The sequence below is a fragment of the Epinephelus lanceolatus genome, chromosome 12 (genome assembly GCF_041903045.1).
Source record: "Epinephelus lanceolatus isolate andai-2023 chromosome 12, ASM4190304v1, whole genome shotgun sequence".
In the NCBI taxonomy this organism is placed as follows: domain Eukaryota; kingdom Metazoa; phylum Chordata; class Actinopteri; order Perciformes; family Serranidae; genus Epinephelus; species Epinephelus lanceolatus.
Window position 1 is genome coordinate 8,747,632 of NC_135745.1, and position 24,353 is coordinate 8,771,984.

The window sequence follows — 24,353 nt, forward strand, 5'->3', positions numbered from 1 at the left end:
CGGGTCGATTATGTTTTTCGGGGTTGTCCATCCCATCTTATGAGAATGTGTCAGACCTTACGCTGGTGCAGTAGGCCCTGGGTTCCTCCTGGTGCAGGACAATGCCTGGCCTCATGTGGCCGGAGTGTATAGGCAGTTCCTGGATGACAAAGGCATTGATGCCAATGACTGGCCTTCATGTTCCCCTGACCCAAATCCAACTGAACACCTATGGGACGTTGCGTATCGGTGCATCTTACGTCATCAGGTACTGACACAGACTCTCCAAGGGCTCACAGATACCTTGGTCTAGGTCTGGGAGGAGATCCTCCAGGACACCATCCACCGACTCATCAGGAGCATGCCCATATGTTGTTGGGAGTGCACACAGGCACATGAGGGCCATACACACTACTGAGGCACATTACAGTATGAGTTGCTGTGATAAGTTGGATCAGCTTGTGATTTCATTTTTGTGCTTTGATTTTTGGTATGATTTCGAATCCAGCCCTCAAGGGGTTGATGATTTTGGTTTCCATTGACTGTTGTTACGTCATTTTGTTCTCAACAAATTATTCAATGTCCATCAACAACAACAAAAAAAATTTGTTCATCAAAATCGGATGTATTATTTAAGTGATCCCTTAATTTTTTTGAGCAGTGTGTATACTGTACAATGCCTATAAAAATATTCACCCCCTTGGATTTTTTCCCCTTTTGTTGCCTTTATACATTAAATCATGGTCAATATAATTTGGTGTTTTTGACAAGAATTTGCAAAAAAAAAGCTTCTATCATGTCAAAGTAAAAACAGATTTTCACAAACTAATGTCAATTAAAAATATATAGTGTAAAATAAGTTGAAGCTGTATGGGAGAGTGGCAAAGAGAAAGCCATTGTTGAAAAATGCTCATCTGAAATCTCGTCTAGAATTCACCCAAAGGCATGTGGGAGTCTCCAAGGTCAATTGGAAGAAGGTTCTTTGGTCTGGTGAGACAAAAATTTAGCTTTTTGGCCATCAGACGAGACGCTATGTTTGGCAAACACCAAACATTGCACATAACCACAAACACACCATCTTCATCATGAAGCATGGTGGTGGCAGCATCTTGCTCTTGGGATGCTTCTCAGCAGCAGGCCCTGGAAGGCTTGTAAAGGTAGAGGGGAACAGGAATGCAGAAAAATATCGCCAAATCCTGGAGGATAATCGGACTCAGTCTGCAAAAAAAACGACGACTTGGGAGAAGATTTATTTTCCAGCAAGACAACCCCGAGCATACAGCAAAAGCTACACAGAAATGGTGGAGTGGCCAAGTCAAAGCCCAGATCTCAATCCAATTGAAACTTTGTGGCTTGACTTGAAAAGAGCTGTTCACACCCGATCCCCAAGCAACCTCACAGAGCTTGAGCTTTTTTGCAAGGAAGAATGGAGAAAAATTGCAGTGTCCAGATGTGCCAGCCTGACTGAGATATATCCACACAGACTCAGTGCTGTGATTGCAGCCAAAGGTGCATCTACTAAATACTGACCTGAATGAGGTGAAAATTTATGCAGTCATTTACCTTACCTTATATATTTATATATATATAATTAATTGATATTATTTTGTAAAAATGTGTTCTCACTTTGATAGTAAGGACGCTTTTTTTTTTTTTTTTTTTGCAAATTCTTGTCAAAAAAGCATAATTCTACTGACCATGATTTTATGTATGTATAAAAGCAACAAAAGGGTGAAACATCTGGTGGGGGGGGGGGGAATACTTTTTTATAGGCATTGTATCTCTCTCTCTCTCTCTCTCTCTCTGTCACTCCGACCATTATCTCAAACACTTGGCAACTCACAGCAACGTAGACTCAGCAACAATGTAGACTGATAACTAGTCCCGTAGGTATGAAGGAAAATATATATCTTTTTAATTTGGGGGTGATCTGTCTCTTTAAGTCAGCTGGCTTGTTATAATTTTGTATTTATTGGAACATATTGTATGTTTGAAGAAGTGGCTCTGTCTTCCCCAATCACTGCATGGAGGTTTTATTTGTCTTCTTTTCACTGCAGTGTTTTAACAGCACACTGAATAATGTTCCAGAGGACTTTGTTCCCTGCCAGTAAACATTTCTTGGGGGAAATTGTGCAGTGAATATTGCTTTATTATCAAATCAGTCGTGTGAAATGCTGCTGAAACAATGGTGTCATCAGAAGAGCCTTCCCACTTGTGAAGTAAAGCAACGGCAACATCTGTGCTGTCAGATAGTCATGGCTGCCAATAATATTTACACTATGCATTCATAACTCCAGCGCATTTTGTTCTAAAACCAACAATATGAAAAGCTGATGAAGCTGCTGTCATGAAAAAGTCCTTCTCGGTTCGTCACATTGACATTGCTGCCAACAGTGTTTTTTTCGTTAGGGATCTTCTCCAGTTTAATCAAACGCTGCGTCTTGGTTGGGGATTTTAAAAGCTCTTGTCACTGAGCAACGTTAGCATGAATTTTGTTTCAGTTCACATACTGTATATCCCGCTGAGGCAGCAAATCTTTGCTGCTTTGATGGATTTTCCCCCTCACTTTGTGATTCGCAATCCGCTAACACTTGTAAGACAAGCTTCAATACATGCCCTCTAAATATAGCTAATGCCTCAGCTAAAACACACTCAGCTGAAATGCATTACAGACAGATTGAATTGTAAGAGCAGTTTTTGTGGCTCATCCTTAAGATCACATTGTAGCTTTAAATGACAGGCTCCATTCACTTGCCTCCTACATTGAAAAAAGCATGAGACATTTACTATCTCACCCAAATGTTAAATGGAGAACGATTAAATGGTATGAGTGGGATTATCTCCCCAAACAAAGCTGTGCATTCCCCCATTTTATTTTTATTTTTTGCATTTATTCTGCATCCTTTCCAGTGGAATAGAATTGTTAATGGTTTGTGTATTTTTCATGAATGGCAATATGAAAAACAGACACACTGAAAAGACAAGAGTCATGTTGGTATTGTCCAGCAAGAGACCACAGCCAAATATGTGTTGTTCGTGTTTAGCTGTTTATGTCGTCCTCATGTTTTTCATCTTGCATACTGTATGTATGTCATCCACTGTTTTCCATCAATACTATCTAAATTGTTTTATTTCTGCAGCCTTCCCCAATGCCACATACCCCATTTTCTCCTAAATATTCCTAAGTAACAAAATATCAGATCAGACCTACAGTACCGCCACCTGTGTTCAACATAAAGCTTGGTCAAGGTGCCACTGATAAAAAAATACTGAGAAATACATTCTGTTTAAGAGTAGATAAGACGGTACTTTCTTTATCCCGAAAGGAATGTCCAAGATCCTTCAAGATAGTAAAATAAATATCCATAGCAGCTCTGAATGGTGTTCAGACAGTAATTTCATTAGAGAATCAATCTTATATGATTACAGTCATTTATTAAACATATGTCATATATCTAGCAAAAGCACTAAACAATTAGTGGTTCCAGCTTCTCTGATGTGAAGTTTTGACAGTTTTCTCAATTTTATTTCATCATACATGTTATTTCTTTTGGGTTTGATTGACAAAAACAAGCAATGTGAAAACATAACTTGGGAGTTTTTGCTTTTCTCTGGCTGAACAATTAATCAACAGCTGAACCACAGTTCAGTCTACATTGACATTTTTTGACAATCAGCTGCAGCTCTGACACCTAGTATCAACATACAGTATATTAAAATATGGATGTTAAAATAGAATAGAATAATAGGTACTTAGTCGTCAACATAAAAAAAACCCAATTGGTAACATGATAGCCATAGTAGATCATGATTCATGTTTACTGCAATACAGTAAAGCTGCAACTAATAATTGATAACTGGTCAACTTTTAAAAAAATTCCAGGAAAAAAAGTGAAAATTATCATATTCCTGCTCCTTGCATGTGATGATTGTTTTGCTATTTTACTCCCCTGTCACAATAAACTGAATATCTTTGGGTTGCAGACAAAACAAGCCATTTGAGAAAATCATCTTGAGCTCTGGAAACCCCCCCCCCCCCCCGAATAAAAACGTTATTACCATTTTCTGACATTTTAAAGACAAACAACTAATTGATCAGTCAAGGAAATAATCAACAGAATAATTGACGATAAAAAATAATCCTTTGTTTCAGTTCACTTTTCAGGCAAAAATAACTTGATTGCATGATATAAGATTAAACACAACTGTCAATATACAGTATATTTGTCTGTCTACATATATTGTAATTGTCAAAGAGGAAAGTGTTACATGCTTTAAACAGTATACTAAAGAAATGTCAGAAGCGACATATCATAGGCCTTTGCTGTGGGACCAAATAGAGACAAAGGGAGGAGTTATATCATTATGAATATCATAAATCAGACAGAAGTTGGAAGTTCAAAACAGTTTGAACGAGGGAATGAAGCTGTCACATGCAACTAACAACCAGACTGTACAGCACTCCCATTTACAGATAAAAAAAAAAAAAAAAAATGTATTTAACCATGTAACCTATTCAGGTTGGTAGATTGATTAAATATTTCTCAGCTTGTGCCAGTAAGAGGTTGTTTGCAGGAGCTGTTGACACCATACATCTGTATAAACAAAGAGCGTTTAATTTACTCTTTCTTGCTTAGATATTTCTTTATCTATATTTCAAGAGTTAAAAGACCTCTGTTTCCATGGAAACACCAGGGACAAGTACCCAACAGTTTATAGAACACTATTACTAATTCATAGTGCACTGTAATTAATTTGTGACAACACAATATCTGTGGTATATATACTGGGTGCAGTTTTCCACTTGGGTGTCGTGTGCTAAATCTCAGCCATATATTTGATTACTTCAAAGTCTTAGTGAAACGGAAAATGAAGGCAGTGTGACCATTTTGTAAAGTCAAAGACAGAAAGAAGCAATGAGTTTTTGTGTTTCAGGCAACTTAGATGTCAGCGCTCAGTTGAACCAAAAGTGGGGGAAGTCATTATAAGATAGGGAAAGTTTTTAATAAGGAGAATCCTCTTTGGTTTTCTTTTTCTGAGCCCTGTTCTTTTTTGATGCAGGACTCAAACACAGGTTGCAGTAACTATCCACGTTTTACTAACAACACAGAGAAAATGGTGAAATAGGCAATTTGAAATTACAACTGATTTTTTGTGAAAAACAAAGAAACAATCCCCATAAATTGAAGTAAGTGCCCAATCACACCAAAAAAGAAAGGTGCTTTTGAAGTTTAATGATTTTGTGGCCATATGGATAGTAAGTTAACACAGTTAATTTATGACAATGCATTTGTACCATCCATTTTTTTGAGAAGTTTATACAGTGGAAGAACAGAGCTACGTGAAACTGGATGGAGAATGCAGCTAATATGATATAGTAGCTTCGTCCATTGTGACCTTTCCAAAATTTTGGGTTGTCTCAATTCCATGGCCAGTAATGTCAAGAAGTTTCACTTGGTCGGTGACTTAAATTTACATGTCAAAGGTCACTGAAGTTGAACACAAAAGCGTGTAAATTTGTCCTACCTTCATGAGAAAACACACTGGTTTTAGCTGTTCAACCAAAATAAGTTAACTTTGGTTCCAAAAATGTGCTGTTTTAAATGCTGATGTAACCAAATCCACATAGTTCAGTCTCAAACGTATCCCAAACTATTGAAGCAGAAGCATCAGTATGTCCTAAAATAACAAGTAGGCAATGAGATCAATGGTAGGATTTTGTGCAGTTATTTAAATTCTAACCATCCATTTATGCAACAGCAAAAAATGTACTGTATTCTTAAATGAAGCCCTGATCTTTGTTCATCACTTTTATAAATATGAAACAGTGTGTATAGTCATTTTCAATGGCATATTCATCCCTCATGTGTCTCCTGTTAGAGAGAATTCAAATTTGCTCAAACTCGCATATTCAACTGGCTTTCTACATTATTATATCACTTCTCCTTCATTGAGGGTATTTATAATATCCACTGTGAAAGGTTCACTTTACAAAGCAAACCTTGCCAGATTTTAATAAACGGCTCAAGGTGAAGTACAATTTGCTCAAATTGCATTCTCCCAAGGACTTCTTCAGCAAAAGGCCATTCACTTACAAAGCACAGATCAAAGGCAAGAAGCTGAAATGTGTGGACGCTTCTGCATCTGCTGTAAAAGTTTTGTCTGGCTTCATTTTCTATGAGGACGTCATGACAGCCAAGTCAAGGATCTATAATATTGTCCTCTTGTTGGTTCAGTAAATGAAATGGCTCAACCAAAGCTAAAGTTAAATTGCTCAAGGGGGAAATGTTGTCTTCAAGCTTTTCTTTAAATGATACATCAGCTTTCTGTTTGGCTTCCATCACCATTAGCCTACATTTCAGTTATTGCTTGAAGAAAACTTTTCTGCTCTAATCTGTTTCCATGCTAAATCCAGCATCTTTGGGTCTGGCTGCCCTTTTCCTGCCATCTCTATGAGGCCAACCACCATTGGTCAAGAACTCTTGTCCTCCTCATTGTAGATGTATTTTTTTTTATTTTTTTTTCATGTGTGAATCCAACAGCGGGTTCAACTTTCTTGAACCCAGACGGTGACTCTGGAACGGAGGCAGACAGCGAGCCTCAGCTGGCCTTTTACACCGATCCAAACCGCAGTCGCCGGCGGAGTCGAGGTATGAGAAATGGTAATGCCAACAGCGCGTGGGGCTCAGGGGGTAAGGAGGACTCATACACCTACAGACAGTTTATCCCGTCGTCTGATGGTCTTACCATCGTCACGACGCATGACAAGTAACCTTTACAGTGCATATAGCAGATGGATGGCTCCAGTGGTGTGTGTGCTCGTGATTCCTAAAGGAAATACATGGAATTTGTGTACACAGTATGCACATAAATGTGTGTTTAACAGTGGTTGTGAGCATGTCACACTGATCTCAGTGCATCCGCATACAATCTTGTTGACTGAAATCAAACAAGACGATGAGATCAGAGGTTTCCAGTGCAGAATATTTTGATATCGATTGCATTTGACGACATGAAAAACACCATATTTTGAAATAATATTACACCCAAATATTATTTCTGAGGAGGATCCTGTGCAAATGCTGTCAAAGTGAAGTGGTGCAGCACGCTTTATCTTTCAGCATGCCATGTCCTTGCAGCTTTGATGTACAGTAATGGGGTGTGGAAGAGAGACATAGGAAAGAATAAATAAATAAAAAATAAAGAGACAATTCCCTCAAAATAATAGCTGCTGTCAGAGGGCGTTACAAGCCTTCACAGCACCTCTAAGCCAATTATTCCCCCGTCATGTGCACAGGTGTCACAAACATGGCGATGCCTCCAGAAGTGTAGCCAACACCTTTAATTAGAGCGAAGCTTAAGAATAGAATAAAGTGGCTGCAATGCTGCCCTAACTATGTTGTTTACATCCAGAGGAAAGGAATGATTCATGAGGCATGACGGGAGTATTTCTTCAAGTCAGAGGAATGATGAGTGGGGGGGGGGGGGGGGGGTGAAATTATTGAATTATATATATTCCACTTTTTTATGTAATAGCCAAATGTCTCCTGGAGATAATTTCTGCAATGTCATAAAAATAAAAGAAAATTAACTTTTTTAAAAAAAAGGTGAAATTACGCCCCACATCCAGGATTTCTGGGTAAGTTCTGAACTAGCTTTATACATAATACGATAGGTCAGCTTTCTACTTAGGCTTTTGTTTAAAGGATTGCCTTGGGCAGCTTTTGAATGAGAAAGTTCTGCCTGACTAATTTAAAAGTGACAATATAATCTAGAGTTATTCTGCTTATGCAAAAAATAACCTCTTCAAACAAAGTGTGAGTGGCTATATTCAAGGTCACTGTGGGTTTTTTGTGTGTGCATGTATGTATGCATGCCCCTGTGGGTCACGTTTAACACTTTCTGTGTTGCACTCTGGAGTGAAAGAGATAAGGGAAGCATTCTCGCCCTGGCAGAGAGGGAGAGCGGAGGAAAGAGGGAAGGTTGCAAAACAACCTCTGAACCACTTTCATTTAGGCCCATGTCTCCTTTTTCCCCCACATCCCTGTGTGGATGTTAATACCCTTCAAAGGTAAACCTTATTTCTGTGCCACCGAGCTATGCCGAATCTAAACCTCCCAAAGGGCTTCAGGTTTTTGATCCAAAGGTCCTTTTCATGGGCGCTAAGCCCATTTTTTGGCTTGTTTGTAAAATGACTCCCCATGTAAGCAGTGTGTGTGTGGCTGTGTGCATGTATGTCTATGATATGCAGGGGTTGTGGGGGAATGAAAAACGGTCACTGCTTCACATGTCTCTATCGTTTGTTGTTCCCACCACTCCCCGCTCCCTCCCTGTGCATTTGTTTCCAGCAGCAGGTTCCCCGCGGAGCCCCATCAATAAGACCACCCTGACTCTGATCAGTGTCATCAGCTGCGTGATTGGCCTGGTTTACTCCTCTCATATGTCCTGCAGCCTCTCAGTCCGGGTAATCCTACATGTGCCAGAGCACCTCATTGCTGACGGTAAGGCTTTACACTCAGATTGTGGATGGAGCCTCTGTGGGCGCTCAAAGCCCCAGGGGGCTGAGCTGGCATTTTTCCGCCGCCCTCCTGAGAGTTCAGCCCGCTATTTCTCTCAAACGGAGTGCCTGCGTTTTGCGGTCGAGCTGCCGATTTGCTTTGCACTCTCAAAGACAAAGGTAAATGCCAGGTCGACCACCCCCTCCCTGGGTTTCCCATGTGAGACCACACAACAGATGTGCCCTCAAAGCATCAGAGCACATTGAGGCCAGGTCGCAGTGACCACCCGCAGCAAACCCTCCATCACTCTTCCCCTTGTACTTTCTGATACGTTGAACCACCTCGCTAATGAATTTCAATGTAGCACCTGCAGAAGAAAAAAAGCACCGTGGGGGCCAAGCACTGGCTCCTGCTTGCTCTTTGGCATTTTTCAGCTGTCACAGAAGTGAGCTGGCAGTCCAGATATATTATAGACTGTGACTAGGCTCACTCATCTATCATCTGGAGGTCTGATTTGATTCGGAGCGCTGCTGCTTTCCGGTGGTAGACGCTGCCCTGCCAGGAAGATATTAAAATTCCAGGGAGGCGTCCAGGGAGGGAACTTTGAAAGGAGAGATGAAAGATGGGGAATTCGCCTGTTGAATTACAAAACTGGGATCGATTTAGAATGTTTCCATAAATGTCTCCACAATCTCATCAGACTTGATTTGATGTCATGGTGAATCAGATGAAAATCTGGTTTCTACCACCGGGGAAAGAAGCTATTAATGCCAACAGCTGGGCATGTGTCTGCCTTCAAATACTATGAGGGAAACCACAGAAACACAGAGTCACACCTTTTTCCTTGCCTTTCACATCAGGGAAAGTAATCATATTGAGATGTTTGTCTCTTTACACAGGATAACAATATCTACTGCTGTTCAAGATTCATAACAAAGGATAGGACAAACTTTTCTTGATGACTAACCAGGAGTCTTAAAAGGAAATCTGGCCAGGGTTTGTCATCCTAAATTGTATTTTTGTGGAAACAGGTGTTGTACTTCCATCTGTGTCTTGTCTGGGATGTGTCACAAATGCATCTCAGACTATCATTTGGCTCGTCCCAGTGGCTCAGTGGTTAAAGGGGCATAACTAAGGCGTATCTAGGGAGCTTTGTTGTATGTCATGCCTAGCCCTTGTCAAGGACCATCATACTATCGTCCTGGATGGCCATCTGCCAGAACCTGAATATTTCACTCCATCTTGAAATATCTATTTTGTTGAAAATTCAACCTCCTACTGTGCATTCGCACCAAAAGATTCAAAATTGCCAGTGGTCGCTCAGGTCGCTGGCATCACGCTGCCTGGCAGCTCTGGCAGGGCTTGCAGAAGGCTGCCAAAGGGCGGGGCTTTCAAGCTGCGCTGCAGAAGATCTCTTTCTTTCTTTCTTTCACTGTCCCACCTTGAGAATATTCATGGTCTGCAAATGGCTGCTGCTCGCTGCTGCTTTGGTGGCGGCGCTGCTCATTTGCATAAAGTTCAGCTTCTCTCAATTTCAGCTTGACGCTCAGGTCGCTGGCATCGCGCTGCTCGCGGTCGCTCGCTGCAGCCGGTGCGAGTGACGCTCTTTGTCGCGAGTGTTCATTGAAAATGAATGGCTGCTGGCTGCTTATGACGCTCATGAACTTTTGGTGGGAACGCACAGTTAGTGAAAAACCTTAGTGACTCAACCTTCAGTGACAAGCAGGCTCAGGGTCTACAGCCATGTTAGTGGCTCAGTGAGGCAAAGTGTTGCTTTGAGCTACATGCTAACATCAGCAGGCTACGACACTTCCAGTGTAGGTACTAACAGTGCTGATATTTAGCAGGTGTGGCATGTTTACCATGATAGTTAAACCTGTTAGCATGCTAACAGGCTAACTTGCACTGAACATAAAGCAGCTGAAGAAGATGGGTGTGTTGTTTTTATAAATTAATTTAATTTAATAAATTAAATTTTTATACAACCTGTCACCTTGATTCTAATTTCTAATACATTAATTAGCCTAATTGAATTAGTTTAAATATAAAAAAAACATACAGAAAACATAAGGACTAAAAGTTGATTAAAATGTCAAGAATTTTGCCAACTAAAATGTTTTGAATTTCTGATGACTGAAACTAGAGTAAAACTATGAAGGATTGAAATAACTACAATGTGACTAAAACTAATTAACTTTTTTGTCTCAAGACTAAGACTAGTTGGCTGTCAGCTGTGGTCTTTGCTGTGTGTTCACATGCAACTTTTGGCTGAGACATGAGGCAAAGCAACAGTCCGCCTTTGTTGTCACCACTTCTTTGATATTGGTGTGATGCGTCTGGGCTTTTAAAACCACAAATGTGAACAACTCTATGGTGGTAGTAGCTATAGTACTAGATGAAAAGTCACAGGATCACCGCATTCATGAGGATTCATCCTATGGGAACCACGAATGTCTGTATACAAAAGCTCATGACAGTCCATCCATTAGTTAGTGGAGAGATTTTAGTCTGCACCAAAACAGAGACTACTGTCATTGCCATGGTGCCGTTCTGCTTGCGTGGCTGAAAAACATTAGGAATAATGACCAAGAAAGGTCTCTTTCAATAAATTATTACAGCAAGACAACTGCTGATGAGCTACACTCCAATAATACATCCTGCTCTATCTTTTTAAAAAAACAAACAAACAAAAAAAAAAACAGTTTGTTTTGACCATAATGGAAGAGACCTCGCTTGCTCAGAGTGAATCATGTTTTCATATTTTTCTGTTACTTTGCACCTGCCTGTCATTGTTTTTTACCACCAGGAAAGTGCCTACAATCTGGTGAATTTTTATTTTCAACATTGTCCCTGTAACAACCTTTATGAGTCACTGAAATGTCAAGGTTTCATGAAATGGCCACCTACGACTGTAATGTGATGGTGCACTCTCTTCACGTTTCCTGTCCATCTCTGCTGTCACGTGTCAAAGATTAAAAGCACAAAGACTAACAAATGAACACTTACTTCAAAGGTTTAAGTAAAAAACTTACTGCTTGAATGCTTTTCTTTTCTTTATGTTGTTTCTGTTTTGCATTGTTTTAGTGTTTCAGTTATGAAACATTTTCTACTCATAAATATCTCATGTAATATTGCTCAATTTCTGCACAACAGCCCTATTCAGACTCTGACTGAAGTGCTGTACAGTGGTGCTTCAATCGGCTATTAAGCCTGGTGCCCACTCCACCTGTTCTAGCTCTGGAAGTCCTCCAGAGAGATTCACACTTGAGGTGATGATGAATATCTGAATCAAACTGGCTCTAGTTTCATATTCTATTAACATTTTTTTTCGTCAGAAGTCAGTTAGTACATTATTTTTTTTCATACAGCCACAAATAACTTATGTTTAATATTAGAATCCATTTCATGATGTGAAAACAAAAATACTGCATATCCCCGATTGCCAGAGACATCAAATAGGACATAAAATGTGCCATAAAAACAGAAACATTGCTGATTGGTGTCTCAGGTCTGAAAGTTTTTACGAGCAATTTTACGACCCTCCACAATTAGACAAACAAGATGTGCCGGCCATTTGCAGTGTGTGCTCTAGTTTTAAAGGGATCATCAAAGGGGATGGCACTAACTAGGGCACACAGAGCCTGCCAAGAAGTCATTAAATATGCTTGGGTTAGCAAATGCCCAGTGCATCCCATGTTTGCAAATGGACAGGGCTTTGGTCAATGAGAGTTGCTGCTAATTTACAGAGATCACACAGTGGATAACTGTCGGTGTCAGGTATTACAGTGACACCTGCTGTATTCGGTGTCCACAAGCTGTGTTTTGGGGGGTGGGGGTGGGGGTGGGGTTGGCTGGTTGGATTTCAAAGTATTGCATATTTTTCAAGGCTTTAAACTTTCCTCGGAAATGCAAAGTGACTTTAGGAGATATCTTCAAGTTTTCAAGTGTATTCGGTGTAACAATTCGATATCAACTTTTGAAGTAGTACTAATATCAGATAAATGTATATGCAGTTCTTGTCTCATTTTCCTCAATTAAAGGGACAGTTAACTCCAAAACCTAAAAAACACATAATTGTCCTCTTACCTGTAGTGCTGTTTATCAATCTAGATTATTTTGATGTGAGTGGCTAAGTGTTGGAGATATCGGATTTTGGAGATGTCTGCCTTCTTTCCAAAATAATTAGAACTAGATGGCACTCTGCTTATGGTGCTCAAAGCACCAAAACGAAAAAAAAAAAAAAAAAAAAAAAAAAAAAATACATTTAAAAAGCTCAACAGCAATGTCTCTTTCCAGATATGGTGACCTGGTTACCCAAGATAGTTCAGAGACCTTGTTTTGAGCAGTATCATGTAGGAAATATTTTCTTTTCACCAAACTACAACAGCCAGCTGTATCACTGTGCAGAGGGAAGTGAGCATCTACTCACGCACGAGAGGCTCGTGCTCGTGACAGTGCTAGATGTTAACATTAATGCTTCCTCCTTGGCTGAGCTGTAACATTAGCTAGCTCAGTGGTCCTAGGTGAGCTAGCAGTAGATGCACACTTCGTTCTGCGCGTTGATATGGTTAGCGAGTGTAGTTCAGTAAAAGAAAATAGTTCCAACATGAAACTGCTCACAACAAGCTCTGTGGACTATCTTGAGTAATTGGGTCATGATTTCTGGAAAGAGACATTGCTGTTAAGTTTTTCAAATTTATTTTTTGGCGCTTTGAGCACCCAGCCCTTCTCATTTCCAGGTTGTCAGATACTGATGCTTTGTCAGGAACTGTAGGCATTGTGGCACAGAGGCAGTATAAGAATTATTTTTGTGTTGAGATGCACAATATTTGGTGCTAAGAGCAACTGACGTAGTTTATACGCAAGAAAATCTGCGTAAGGTTGGAGGGAGGCGTGATGGATGGATAAAACAAAAACAGATTTTTATCCAGGTGATCACAGTTCATTTTGCGTACCAATAGTCATTGTTCAAAGTACTGTTGCATAACTTACGTAGGTATTTGACGTAATTACGTCATTGATGTGAACCTAACCAAGTAGTTTTGTTGTGTTAACCTAACCACAACTCAACAATGTTATTATAGGAGCCAGCTGTGTGTCACATACAGACACTAAAAGGTGTCTTGTGAGTTGGTAACGCCAAAAGGGCATGCCATCTAGTTCCATTATATTCAAGAGAAAGCAGATGTCTTTGTGGCGGATATCTCCAACACTCTGCTACAGTCTAGACTGATAAATAGCGCTACTGATAAGAGGAAAATATGTTGTTTTAATTTTTGGTGTGAACTGTCCCTTTCAATTTATCTTTGCTGGACAAATGCCTGGATTTTAAAATCTACACTGGAAACAAGCAACAGTACACTATAGCTCATCGATATTGTCAAGATTCCAACTCTTTATGGGCATACGTTTCTATTCACCCCTCATGGTGGCAGATACAAATATGGCTAGTAAACAATGTGAAGCAAAATTTTTATTATTATTATTATTTTTTTTTTTTTTTTGTCAAAGCATAAGAATTTAAATTCAAAGGGCCATTAAAGGCTGTTCACAGACGCAGCAGATGTGGTGACCTGACACTGGAATGCAACAATAATACCATCAAGTCCCTTTATTTATGGCACGAGTCCCACTAATAATGCATGAGAGGATCAAGATGGAGGTGTGCTTTTTTGTGCATGTACCTTGGGAGTTCAGGGGGAAACAGCTTTGGAACTGTTAATTTATTCTTAGCTGTTGATTCTGCTGCTAATAATCATACAAAAATATTCAGTGACATTGTTGACGTGTTTTTATAAAGTGAAACTGCAGAGTAGTCTGAACAGTTTGAGTTTGAGGAGTAAATTTTTTTTACAGACCCTCAACTTTAACCAAGTTAATATCCAGTCACAGTCACCAGGGCGTGTAGCCAATTTAATCTGTGTGTGCCATCACCCTAAACATAATCAAATTAAACACACCCTGTATGTAAAGTCATTGGCTCAGCAAGAAATACATGAAAAGGAGAGAAGTCCATAACACAATTTCCCACTGCACCAACGGGAAGGACAAAGAAGACGAGGTTTATCAGTAAACCCGCAGCCAAACAAAGGCCTTCCTTTAGTACATACAGTAAGCAGTCCAAACTACACTAACATGATTTATTTATGTTTGACATTGTGTGAACCTTCACCATTATAATCCTTGCAAATATTTATTCAAACGCCATGGGAAATGCGTACACAAAATTCAAACCTCTATTTTCTTCACTGGCGCATGTGTTTGGCTGCAGGGCAACAAAGTGGCTGCCTGTGGTTACTGATAATTACCAGCAGAAGTGTTAGTCTTGTTATTACAGGTATTGTTTCATTAAAATGTTTCTCGCAGTTTGAATATTTTTATCTTTTAGTTTTAGCTGTCAAGGTTTGTTATCTTGGTTGGATCTCAGCCCTTGCTTTAATGATAATACATGCTAATAATTGGTTTTCAGATACCACAGTGGTAGCTGAGAAGGTTGTTTGAGGTTTTTAATGCAGTGTTTGTAGGAATGGGTTCATCTTGAAGCCAAATAAATCCTCAACTGATATTCCTGTGATCAAATATTTATTTTCTGCTTTTATCAAACTGTTTTATTTTGAAGGTTTTCTAACTCTAGGGTTTAAGTTTTCCTCACCTCTAAAGCATCTCCTGCCCCATTTCAGCTTAAAGTAATAAAATAATCTGCTCGCTGTCTTTAAATCAGCTGCAGGTATTTGAGTTGCAAGGTCCAAAATATCTTGTGTCCTTGTCCTTCTTATTATTTTAATATTTTTAATAATTGTTAAAATGACACTTGCCCAAAAAGGCAGTTATTTGTTTTTTGATGTGAGCTGTTTTGTACTCACTGTCTTTTCCTTCCCTCTCATTCTTTCCTTCTTTTCCACCCTCCCACCACCCACCATATATTCATCCACCTTCCACGTCCCTTTATCCCCTTTCCCAATTCTCTGTCTCTTCAACCCCCTATCCATCTCTCATTTCTTCCCTCATCCATCCTTCTCAGGTTCAAGGTTTATTTTGCTGCAGGGGAGCCAGTTGGATGCCTCAGACTGGCTGAACCCAGCCCAGATCTTGTTGTACTACCAGCAGAATGCCAGCGGGCCCTGGGTTAGCGAGCTGTGTGGACGACGCCTCCTGGATCCCTGCGAGCACCAGTGTGACCCGGAGACAGGTGAGCCGAGAAAACAACATAAACAAGTATCAGTTCTGTGCTCTACCTGCTCAGATTGTTACCTTGGAAACCTTATTAATTATTAGTTGAAAGGCACACGGTGTTTGCTCTCTCGCTTGACTAGCCTCCATCACCACGTCCATGGAGGATACAGTTAGATTACAGTCATTTTAATGCTGGCTTTCTTTTTTTTCATGCTTGCAGCTTAACCAGTAATCATACAGTAGGTTTTTGCTTGGATCCATAGATACTATTATTACCTTGGTGGTTTAGCTGCTTTTACATAATGACGGGCTTCATTTTAAAACTGTGACAAAGTGTGAAGGAAATGTGACGAAAGTAAACACTATGGTAATAGCACCATCATCAGCCCAAATAACAACCTGTGTAATTCTTCTGATTTAGATTGGCCTTCAGACAAACAGCAATGGCCATTAAGGAGAAGAGGAGTAATATATACAGAAGTCCTTGACCTATAGGAGGGTGATGTGCTGTAGAGGGTGACACGGGATTGGATTTTCAATCCTGTCCCATCCCACTGCCACAAAAATAATCCCATCCTGTCCCAATCCCATGAAAAAGGAAAAAATAAATTAATTTTATATATTCCTGACTATAATTACATTACATTGTGGTGACAACATTGTCGGGATTATTTCCAGAGACAATGTTACTTTGAGTTAGTTATAGGAATGCACCGAAATGAAAATTTGTGGCCGAAGCCGAAGCCGAAGCCAAATAATATTAAACTCTTGGCCGAATACCAAGTACCGAATACCGAATATTAGGGCCGTAACGGTACATGTATTTGTGTCGAACCGTTCGGTATGCGACTTTCGGTTCGGCACGACCCTGTACCGAATTATTGGGCGCAGGAAATTATTTTATTTTATTTTGTTTCATTTTAATTCCGTTTTTGCGAGCCGAACCATTTAAAATATCTAGTTCCCCGACGGACATAACTGAGTGACGGACCGAGTCCGACCGTAAATCTCTGCTTTTACTTTGTGCAGCGCATTCACGCATTTTGACAACATGGCAAGTGACCCTGACGAACCTGAAGACCCACTGAGACCCACCCGCAAACCTTAAGTCCTCCATTTGGGAACAGTTTGATTTCAGGGTAAAATACGAAAATGGAAATAAATAAGTGGACAAGACAAAAGCAGTGTGCCGACACTGCAGAACAGCGGTCGGGTATGTACTTGGAAACACGTCCAACATGCTAACGCATCTAAAGCGACACCACCCGAGTTTGAACGTTAACCGGCACGACTAGAAAAAGCAATCTGGTGCAAACTACGATATCGTCGTTGTTTAAAAAGAAAGAGCGTTTCCCTGACCATCGCGCTAAAGAAATAATCAACGCCATTGGAGTTGAGTAAAATTGTTTAAGCTGCACTTTAGATATAAGCATGTTTTGTTTACTGCGCTTAACAAAGTGGGAAAGCTAAGTAAGTTCCTAGTAAAACTGAATCTGAGCAGGCTTTAAAGCTGACCAGCTGCACTTTACTTTTTATTTTAACTGAGTAAAACTGTTAAAGCAAAAATTTATATTTATTTTTCATTCAAAAAATGTGTTAAAAAAAACAGCAGGATTTTATTTTTCACTTTTATATTTCTATTTTCATTCAAACAATGTGAAAAAGCAGGATTTATATATATTTGTTTCATTCAAAAATTGTGTAAAAAGAGTTAACTGCTGTGGTGGTATGTTTTAATAAGGTTACCAATAAGTAAAAGATATTTAATAGTTGTCTATTTTTTTCATTACTGTACCGAAAAAAAATGAACCGTGACTTGTGTACCGAGGTACATACCGAACCGTGATTTTTTCTCGTTTCTCCTCTGACACGTGACATACCTGTGTTCGGCTGGCTCGGCTGTTCAGGTATTTCTGGGCAGTCATGACACCAAGAAGAGGATATTATTAGAGCGGATTATTATTGTTATTATTATTATTATTATTATTAGGACGGATCGCCACACTGCCGACATTTTACTCAGCCCGTCACGGCACGCTGTTTGATTGCGTTATCAAAACACGCCGCTATTAATTCGGCCTTGCTTTTAATTTATTCCACCGAATACCGAATGTGTGTTTTTTTGCAATATTCAGCCGAATATATTCGGTTACCGAATATTCGGTGCATCCCTAGTTAATTAAACACCACATTTCGGCCTGGAATTACAGGGCATCCCATTTGCTGTTTTAAAGAAGTTGTATATAAATGTAATGTGGAGGATACAGGTCTGGCCTGCACTGTTTTTTTATTTGTAACCCTAGCAGAGACTGTAAAAAACAGTACATCACTTCACACACAGCCTACCCTCTATGGTGGACTGACCACTGCTGGGTGACGGAAAATGCATCACTAATGCGTTTGTGATTTTTCTTGGGAATGTCACCACAGACACTCAGTTCACAACTTCTTAAAGAACAAAAACATTTGTTGGTCTAAATCTGTAAGAAAGCACAATATTATTTGCAGCAAAGTGCCTCATGGGATCAGATTAAAAAGATTAAAAAGTGAAGGAAAGAAAATATAAGAGAGAATAAAGTCAGAAGCAACGATGTGCAGGTTGCAGGTGGATATTTTTACATTGAGAACATACAGTAACTTCTTTTCATTATTAATGACTCAAGGGTTTGACCCATAATTAGTCGACCAAAGGATTATGTTGCAAAAAGTTTGTTCTGTAAAACTGTGAATTAGTAGTGGTAGACATTTTGGTACACAGCAATGCCTTCCTCCACATTTCCACCCTGGTCAAATCTATGGACAGTGAACATTTGACAAAACAGATGACAGCAAAACTTGGCCATTAGAACCAGTTTAGAGGGTTCAGGCTTTTAAGACTTTGGCTGAGTAATAAGGGGTAAATTCTTGGTTTGCGGGACACATATTTTGTCTGACATATTACCAGAACCAAACCAGACATGCACGCACAATTTGATTGTATCAAGCAGTTGAATGTCAAGCATCCAGTAACCACACCCCCTTTCTCTTTGCATGTCTTTGCTGCCATGTTCATTCATATTGTGAAGTATAGTGTATCAGCCATAATACCTGATGTCCGTGGATACTGTTTTCATGGAAATTGGGGATATTTCTAACATAAAAGGCAGAGAAATCTTTGAGAAGAAAATTGATGAGGCCATTACTGATATAAAATCAACTAATTTGTAGTGAATAACAGATACAGAGGAAAAATGTAGCGGCAGTCTTTTGGTGTGACAGTTATTGGCAAAAAAATGAATTTGCACATCTTCAATTCATCAAATGTGTTGGCTCTAATTAGAACAAAATAACTCTTTGTCTACATCCTAATATTTTTCATCCATCAAGGCCATACAGTTTTGAATTTTAGAATTCAGTGAAAAACGTGAAGCTCTGTCTTGCTGCATGTGAAAGTGAGGGGACAATTTAAGAAAGCAGTTGCTTGTGCAAAGCTGGCTTCATGATGGCAACATGAACCACAGTTTCATTGTTTATTCACTGGTTGCTTGTACACTTGATGTGGTAGGAGACAGAGGGGGAGTTTGCCTGTCCTGCAAAACCCCTCCAGAAGTTACAGTGTTTATCACTCACTGTGGCTCCTCACCAGTGAATCTTGTTCCAGTGCCCAAAACATAGCCGCAGCCAGTCAGCGGCTGCATAAAGGAGCCTCTTTAATTGTTTACAGGTGTGACCGTGCCTGTGGCTCATCACACTGCAGGGCCTGAAATGGAAAATAGATTGTCTGGAGTACTCGACCTGACTTTCCCCAGGGGAGCTGTCTGCGGAGCTGATCAATTAGTTTGCATGTCTCCACTGTCAACTTCATTTGTACTCGAGGTAACAGCAGGGAGTCTGTACACAGCATCTAGTTTAAACTGGATGGGTTTTCTGAGCAATTTAGAAAAAAAGGTAATAGATTAATTAATTGTAGCAGATAAACTATAATGGAAATGAAAAGCAGTATGTACATTGCTTTTGTCTCGAGCTTCTGGAGTGGAAAAATATTTTCGGACTGCGATTTTGCAAAGGTTAAAAAGTAATTTGCCAAAATGTGATTTACCTGTCAGAGCTCCTTCAGCTAGTGTGTAATAGTGGTGTAATTGTTTTTGCCTGAATTGATTAAGTAACAATTGAATCCAAGCTATTAGTATTTACTCGAGGCCTAACAGTCCAGCACATTTTACAGCAAAAGCACAACAACAACAATGAGGTCCCAGCAACAGTTTTAATGACAGGAATAACAAGAATAGACAGACCTATCAGTAATAAAGAACCAATCACAGAAGAAATGAAACAGCATGTCTGATGGATGTAACTGGGTAATTATGTCAAAGCAGCTCAACCAGAGTAAGGCAGAATTAAAGATTAAATCAGAATTATAGTTTAATTAAAGTTCAACTCATAAAAGCCTTTATTATTTGGATAGAAAAAATCTGGTGGATTATCACAGCTAAATAAATTATAAGTATGAATTTTACTTTCAGAACTAAAATACACTTCCATTTAAAAGTTTGGAATCGCCTGCCACAAAAGCTTGACTGGTTACAGTCAGGTGGCTGAGAGGTCTAGTCTATATTTTTGAATTGTTTTTCATGCTTATAGGTTGCACAAAGTCCTCTTCATAAATGTATATTATTATGTATGTAGGGTTTATATTGTACATAGAGAACAAAACACTGTACAATGGTTCAACTAGACTGAATGGGCAGAAAGAGACAAAGATCCCTTTGTGCAGCAGTTCAGTAAGAACAGAAGAAATCACCAGTCATTGCAAAAGAAAGTGGAAGCTCGGCATCAAAATGTGGGCAGATTTCAAAAGGAAATGTCAAGTGCATAATAATGCCAGTAACAAGCTGGAATTAACAGTTACCACTTTGCCATAGCAAAGCAATTCTTCTTCTTTGCACCATTGGAATATTAGCTGAATATACTATGGACTGCAAATCACAGTTTAAACCTTTTCAATCTAACCACTGAGTGGACTATAGAAGGCCAAAAGAAATATGGCTTACAAAATATTTTGAGCCCTATCACAGTGTTACAGTAATGTTTGAGGGTCGCATGCGCATTTCTGGTGTGAAAAACTATTTCAAAAAAATTCAAAAGGTATTCTCCCCTGTCATGCAACACTGTGGACATCAACTACATGAAAGTTCTCCTCATTTAATTTTAACTGTTTTAAATGTTTCCATGTCAGTTATAGTAGCCATTATTTAAGGAAAAGAAAGAAAGAAAAACATCAACATAGATAAAATAGCCTCAGCTCTGCTGCCTTTAGTTTGTGTTCTGTACTTCTCTACCTTTGCACATCTGACATGGCTCCTCTGGCAGCAGTTTCTACTGAGCTCTATCTGCTTATACAAACTGCTATAATGTGACTGTGAAGTCACATTTTGGTCAGGGGACGGCTGACTAGGCTGAAAAACATGATGAATGTGATGTTAAATCAGTTTGAGCCACTCCTCTCCTTGATTTGGTTTCCTTAATAAATCAGTTGTGACACATATGCAATCTCATATAAACACACTTAGTTCTTCAAACTTCATAAATATGTGCACTATTCATATTCAGAATATGTTCAAATTCAGTTGGTAACATTTAGTATTCACTTTAAAAAGACTAATGTTTTGTTATCAATTTTACTGTGTTCATTTATTATTTGATCTACTTTATCTCGGGCCACCATGTACACCAGTTACACTTCTTGTTTCTTACATTATAAAGTTTATGTTGGCTTGGAACAAATATTGGAATAAATCGTTTTTGTTAAATTAGAGGTAGCAGACTGCATTGTGGTCACTTTTCACTGTTCTTCATGCATCTTCTCAGACCTCAGATGTGATAATGTGGTGAGACCGCAGATGAACACCACCTCAACTATTAAAGTAGGCCCACAATTTGTACCTGTATCTTAAAAGAGAACCTAAGTCACAGGTAGTAAAAATGGCCAGAGCCATGAAACATAGCTCCCGTTGTACAGAATACTCTTCAACTTTCCCCCTGGCATTTCCAAGTGGTGTTGTGTTCACGCTACTGTTGGTATTTTCCTTGGAGGTGAGCAACTGCCACAGATTTCACAGTTACTTCAGTTGTTCTACCATCTGCCATTTCTGCCACTGGGAATAGTACCTACGATTCTCAACTTCCCAAACATTCTGTTGCTGCCGTTACACAGGCTAGACTCAATGCTGCTTGGCCCATTTTAACCCCTGGTTGTGTGTGTTACTGTGCATGTGTGTGCACATGACTGTGTGCTTGTGTTTGGGGTACAGCGAGGGCCCAAGGAAAAAAATATTTGCACAGGGGCCAATCACCATTCTGTTACTCTGTTAGCCACATTTCCTTTGTAGCCCACATGGCATGCCCAAACAAACTGCACCCACTAGTACAACTGAAACGGTACAATTGCTATTATTTGAACCCTTCCACAACATGACTTTGTAGTGGATAAATATGAGGCTAATGTAACAATAATTTACTTTATAATTCATTACACATGAAGACATGATTCACGTTATTAGTAACAAGGTTTAAGTCAAACCTTAATCGTCTTTCTTTTATCCTAACACTTCTTTGCAAGGAAATTGCTAACTTAGATTTTCCTTCAGGACTTCCACTCCAAGAACAAGAGGCGAGGGGGCCTGATGCATCCACCAGAGCTTTACCTACTCAATAGCTACTGGGGAGAGTAACTGCAAAGAACTTACATGGATACTCTTTAGTAACTGGTGCTAGCTGCCGATTGCTACCGGAGAAAACAGAGGTGCTATCCTCTCCCTGTTTTAGGAGTGCAGTGGTTGACGCACTGCCTTTGTGCTGTAAATCAAGCCTTCATTTTCCCAGGGGATCGTACCCAGTGACAGACAGAATTACATAGTGAAAATGAGACTGATAGGGAATCAATCTATACACAGATGGTGTCATTATTCTATAGCCATTCCATTGTGCCATTAAAATGTACTGCATAATTAATAATTGAAAGCAAAAAAGGTGTTTATTTCCACTTTAAGTGTGTGTGTGTGTGTGTGTGTGTGTGTGTAGCAGTGTCACACTGCATGTGGGACACTGAGGTTCCAGTGCAGGGAGTTTCACACACGGTTTTCTGCTTTGGTTCTGTCATCAGATGTTCACAGAGGCTTTATTTTTCATCTTTTCTGTAACATCGCAGCTGTTTTTATGTTTGTGTTTAATGTAATTGACCTTTATTTGACTCCATACACAATGACAATCAGGGATCTGAAAATATACATAAGCATCCCTCCTTTCTCACTCTGCATATAGTTTGTTGTGCCTGGTAAAGTAGCATAACACTATAGATGGATGAGTGATGGGTCTGAGGGAGGGGTAGATGTTCTGTAAGCTTGATGGCATGTCTGAGATGACTGATGGATTATACTTGAGGCATGTTGAGGAAAAGCAGCATGTCAATAACTTTTGATTGATGCTACATCATATACATTTTTCTTTGTGATCTAAAAACTAAAAAAAAAAAAAAAATAAGTGCAGAGTGAAAAGTAAATCCAGCTTAGCATAATACTGTTGTACTTTAGCATTTAATCTTTACAGGACTCTATGATTATTTTGCTTACAATTTATATCTTTGCACTTGTTACACGGTTGCATGCAGATGCTGTCAGCTGAATATCTAAACAAGTGATGTAAAATTCAGCTGGGGTTTTGAAAGCAGTGGCTCGGCTGTGATTACTTGACCGACAACCCTTGGCTGATAGATGACACATGATGCATGCTCAGTAAACACTCGAGTCTGATCCTAAAGTATGCGGAGAATCAATTTGACCTAGTTGTGATTACAGAACATGTTCTGAGATATGAAAACAGCAAACATGAGACACACCAAAAAAAAAAAAAAAAAAAGTTGTAGAATATTATATGGAATACTACTGGAATTAGGGCCATGTGCAGCTACTGTACATAATGTTTTATTCAAGCCACACACCACATTCAAAGGCCACATGATGAGAACAGCGTGCTGATAAAACAGAATTGCAGAGCATTTTGTTGTTTAACAAGCTCTTTATCGCTCTCTCCGCCAGTGAATACATTTTGATCTTCCCTGACTCCAAATTCACTATGAAGAAAATGGGAGCCTGTGAAACAGAATAATATAATACATCTTGTTGTTTTAACAAGTCCTTTAAAAGTCTTTATTTCTCCAAGTACATCACACTCCACAGATGTCACCAATACTTGTGTGCATATATTTTCAAGGGGAGCCACCGTGGGGTAATTATACACAAACTTTTATTGTTCAAGTGTCTTAAGTTCATGTTTTTAATCATTCTGAAGACATGAATACGGTAATTTAAATCCTGTCATGCATAATTTCTCAACTTTTCAATGTCTTGATCAAAGAACGGATTCAAAGAAAGATGCTAAATATGACATGTTAACTGTCCCCTTAGAGGCGTTGATGGTAGACTTCTGCCTCAACAGCTTCTCACATATAAAAATAGCCCTGGCTTGAAGAAATAAAAGGGTGGTACAGTGCATAACAAAGGCTAAGAAACAACAAAACTTTAAAGGAGTTTCTTCATGAAAAATGCCTTAATTTTCTTCTCATCAGATAAGTCTTAAATGAGGATCAGCAATCATGTTGTTTGCTAAAATAACAATCAGCCTGAAGGTATAAGGAGCGTTTTTTTCCTTGATTTCTAAACACAATTT

At 39.3% G+C, this 24,353-nt stretch overlaps 1 protein-coding gene across 5 annotated transcripts in view; it reads left to right on the plus strand.

Moving 5' to 3' along the window:
* The window catches only part of astn1 (astrotactin 1), a 591,813-nt gene that overhangs the window by 149,088 nt on the left and 418,372 nt on the right, over positions 1 to 24,353 (plus strand). The window contains exons 6-8 of one of the 5 annotated variants that reach the window (XM_033650224.2): positions 6,522 to 6,671; positions 8,328 to 8,480; positions 15,499 to 15,666. In XM_033650224.2, the coding sequence (XP_033506115.2) occupies positions 6,522 to 6,671; positions 8,328 to 8,480; positions 15,499 to 15,666 (471 nt within the window). The remainder of the gene's footprint in view (positions 1 to 6,521; positions 6,672 to 8,327; positions 8,481 to 15,498; positions 15,667 to 24,353) is intronic. The other 4 variants (XM_033650225.2, XM_033650227.2, XM_033650229.2 and 1 more) reach the window with 4 other exon arrangements.